This window comes from Pan troglodytes, chromosome 6 (assembly GCF_028858775.2).
Source record: "Pan troglodytes isolate AG18354 chromosome 6, NHGRI_mPanTro3-v2.0_pri, whole genome shotgun sequence".
Lineage (NCBI taxonomy): Eukaryota > Metazoa > Chordata > Mammalia > Primates > Hominidae > Pan > Pan troglodytes.
In genome coordinates this window covers 138,710,765-138,714,726 of record NC_072404.2, presented here as the reverse complement: position 1 = coordinate 138,714,726, position 3,962 = coordinate 138,710,765, and the positions used below count along the sequence as shown (strand labels likewise).

The 3,962-nt window shown below is 36.1% G+C and overlaps 1 protein-coding gene across 1 annotated transcript; it reads right to left on the bottom strand.

Moving 5' to 3' along the window:
- Positions 1 to 245: 245 nt before the first annotated feature.
- On the bottom strand, positions 246 to 2,092 carry LOC100610220 (polycomb complex protein BMI-1). Its single transcript, XM_024358030.3, has one exon. The coding sequence runs from the start codon at positions 1,996 to 1,998 to the stop codon at positions 1,018 to 1,020; it is 981 nt and encodes a 326-aa protein (XP_024213798.1). The 5' UTR covers positions 1,999 to 2,092; the 3' UTR covers positions 246 to 1,017.
- Positions 2,093 to 3,962: the final 1,870 nt, after the last annotated feature.

Genomic DNA, 3,962 nt, shown 5'->3' with positions numbered 1-3,962 from the left:
ACACGGTTTCCATATTTCTCAGTTAAAGGTTTTTCTTCACTGCAACAATTTTTAAAGTAAACATGTATTATTAGAGAAAAGTATAGAAAGTATAGAAAGATGTGCCAATTGCTTCTAATGGAACAGACTTTAGAATTAGATATCCACATTAAAAATATTCTTTGCTGGTAAGCAAGGCTCAACATAGGTTATGGGTATCTGCAAAGGTCGAACCAGTTGGGAGAATTTTAACAATCATTTCTGAATGCATGAAACACAATATTTCTTTATAGCATTTATAAATATATCATACAATACTGTTTCCTGTTATGTCATATACCAATATGGCATTGTACAACAAGCATAATGCCATCTGATTCTTACAAAAGCGAATCATTTAAACAAGTCAGTAAAATAAACGGTAGTACCCGCTTTTAGGCATACAGATTGTAAAACTGAAGTTCACTTTTCTTTGATCGGTTTTGCGTAGCAACAGAGAAGTATAAATCAAACAGGAATCAAAATGGCTAAATATGCAAGAAATCGTTATTCACAGTGACATGGCTACATAGAATGCATTATTCTATGCATATTCTTTCCGTTGGTTGAATTTCAAGATAAAAAGCACTTGTTTTCTACAGGTTCACAAAACAGCATAATAACAAGAACAATCAAGGAGAATGTAATGTAGGCGTTAGTTGAGATTAACAAACTATGGCCCAATGCTTATGTCCACTGCAGAGTACTTCCAAATCCAAACAATGGTTACAGAAACCATTTCCCATCTTTCCTAACACAGAGAAAAAGTCTTGCCTGCTTTCCAAGAAACCAATTCTTTATAACAACAATCTTTCTTTTCAATTAACGTCCATAGGAGTATCACATGTAGTCCATCTTTTATAGCCAAATTTAATGTCACTACAAAAGAAAGCAAATTGGACGATAGTCACATGTATTAGCATCTATAAAGCTGTAATGGCATGAAGATATCTATATAAATCAGGGGTTTAAAATTTTTTTCCTTAACAGTCTCAGGTATCAACCAGAAGAAGTTGCTGATGACCCATTTACTGATGATTTTCGAGGTCTATTGGCAAAAGAAGATTGGTGGTTACCGCTGGGGCTGTTGCTGGTTCCATTCATAGTACTGGAAATGTGAGGAAACTGTGGATGAGGAGACTGCACTGGAGTACTGGGGCTAGGCAAACAAGAAGAGGTGGAGGGAATACCTCCTGCTGGGCTGTTGGCCTTGTCACTTCCAGAGTCACTTTCCAGTTCTCCAGCATTTGTCAGTCCATCTCTCTGGTGACTGATCTTCATTCTTTTACAAGTAGGTCGAACTCTGTATTTCAATGGAAGTGGACCATTCCTTCTCCAGGTATAAATGTAGGCAATATCCATTAGTGTATAATAATCCTTTAAAGGTTCCTCCTCATACATGACATCAATCTGGAAAGTATTAGGTATGTCCATTTTACTTCTGAGAAACTTTCTTAAGTGCATCACAGTCATTGCTGCTGGGCATCGTAAGTATCTTTTATCATTCACCTCCTCCTTAGATTTCTCTTTGTCTTTGTTTACTTTCCGATCCAATCTGTTCTGGTCAAAGAATTCAATGGATAAGCTTATTATCTCATCATCAGTTATAATTCTCTTATCTTCATCTGCAACCTCTCCTCTATCTTCATTAGAGCCATTGGCAGCATCAGCAGAAGGATGAGCTGCATAAAAATCCCTTCTTCTCTTCATTTCATTTTTGAAAAGCCCTGGAACTAATTTGTATACAATATCTTGGAGAGTTTTATCTGACCTTATATTCAGTAGTGGTCTGGTTTTGTGAACTTGGACATCACAAATAGGACAATACTTGCTGGTCTCCAGGTAACGAACAATACACGTTTTACAGAAGGAATGTAGACATTCTATTATGGTTGTGGCATCAATGAAGTACCCTCCACAAAGCACACACATCAGGTGGGGATTTAGCTCAGTGATCTTGATTCTCGTTGTTCGATGCATTTCTGCTTGATAAAAAATCACTTACACTTGGCATCCGGCCACCGCTGCAACTCCGCGCGGAGCCCGGCCCGAGCCCCGAGCCTCGGCGGGCGTGCGGGGCCGGAAAGATTTAATAGTGGGTCTGTAATGAGTTTCCTTTCACCTCTGGAATACCTGAGGGAACATATATCTGAATCTTTGCAAACATTGACTGATGGAATACACAGGCTAAAAGATAAAAAGGAAGGACTTACAGAAAAGCTTTTACAAACGTATACCTAATTTGTCTACTTTGATTATTATAAAGGAATCTGAAATTTATGGATTTATATGCTGCAGCTGTGATGAAGAGTGGGATTTAGTTATATAGCCAGAACAGGACTATGTTATTAATGAAATACATAATTTTACAAGATCCCAAACTCAGTGGTTTCCCTGTGTTAACTTGACTGGCACCTGATTAGATGATATAATTGAAAGCAAATGAACCCAGTTCAGAAAAGGGTATTCTGAAAACTGCATTTGATGTTTGAGGTCTTCTTGACATTCATGCTACTGGCACCATTGTTTTGAATTCTTTGTGAATCATTAAGTTTGAGGCTGAGGAAGACTCTTATGTGAATCTGGTTGATAATTCAGGCCTCTGGGACTGTAAAAACATAATGAACAGTATAAGCAACATGATCTATTTTCTTTTAGAGAGGATGTTGACACATTTTTCACATAATTGTTCTTTACAGACAAACTTCACAGCAGCTGAGGGCTCAACACAATGAAAGTAAATTGTTTCAATGGAGACTTAGAGTTCCTGGGGACAAATCATGTGGTTTTTTGAAGGCTGGGCTTAGTTTAAGGCTAGAACTTCAAAAACAAAGAGCAATGAATCGCTGGAATGTTCTATAGACTTCTTTTCTAATACTAGTGGTCTTAACAGGGCCTATTTCAAGAGCTCTGCAGGGATCTATTTTGTGATAGAGCTTTCTAGAGAATGCCTGTAGTGTTAAGTATTTGTTGATTGAAAAATAGGTCCTTAAGATTTAAAGACAAGATGTACAGTGTTAAAGTTGACATTGTTATAACATTTTAAAAACTGGTAATATTGAGGGTGTCCTTATAACTGATCACTACCCATTCTAGATGAATTCAAATAGAAGTTAAAATCGTTCTTTAATTTTTTTTTTAATTTGTATGGTAGGTGTATATATTTATGAGGTACATTAAATGTTTTATTACAGGCACATGATGTATAATGATCACATCAGGGTAAATGGGGGTATCCACCTCAAGTATTCAACATTTCTTTGTGTTACAAACATTCCAATTATACTCTTTTAGTTATTTTTAAATGTACAATAAATTATTAGACTGTAGTCACCCTGTTGTGCTATCAAATACTATATTTTACTCGTGTAAAATATAAATGGGTACTATCTTTTTGTGCCCATTAACTATCCCCACTGCCTCACTACCACTCTTTCTAACCTCTGGTAACCATCATCTACTCTTTAGCTCTATGAGCTCTATTTATGATAGAACTTTCTAGAGAATGACTACAGAGTTAAGTATTTGTTGACTGGAAATTAGATCTATTTTTAGCTTCCACAAATGAGTGAGAACATGTGAAATTTATCTTTCTGTGCCTGGCTTATTTCACTTAATATAATGTCCTCCAGTTCCATCCACATTGCAAATAATAGGATCTCCCTTTTTAAATGGCTGAATAATACTCCATTGTGTATATGTACCAAATTTTCTTTATCCATTTGTTTTTTGGTAGATACTTAGGTTGCTCCCAAATCTTGGCTGTTGTGTACAGTGCTGCAATAAATATGGGAGTGCAGATATCTCTTCAAAATATTGATTTTTTTCTTTTGGTATATACCTAGCAGTGAGATTGCTGGATCACATGTAGTTCTATTTTTAGTTTTTTTAGGAATCTCCATACCATTCTCCATAGTGGTTGTACTAATTTACATTTCCAGCAA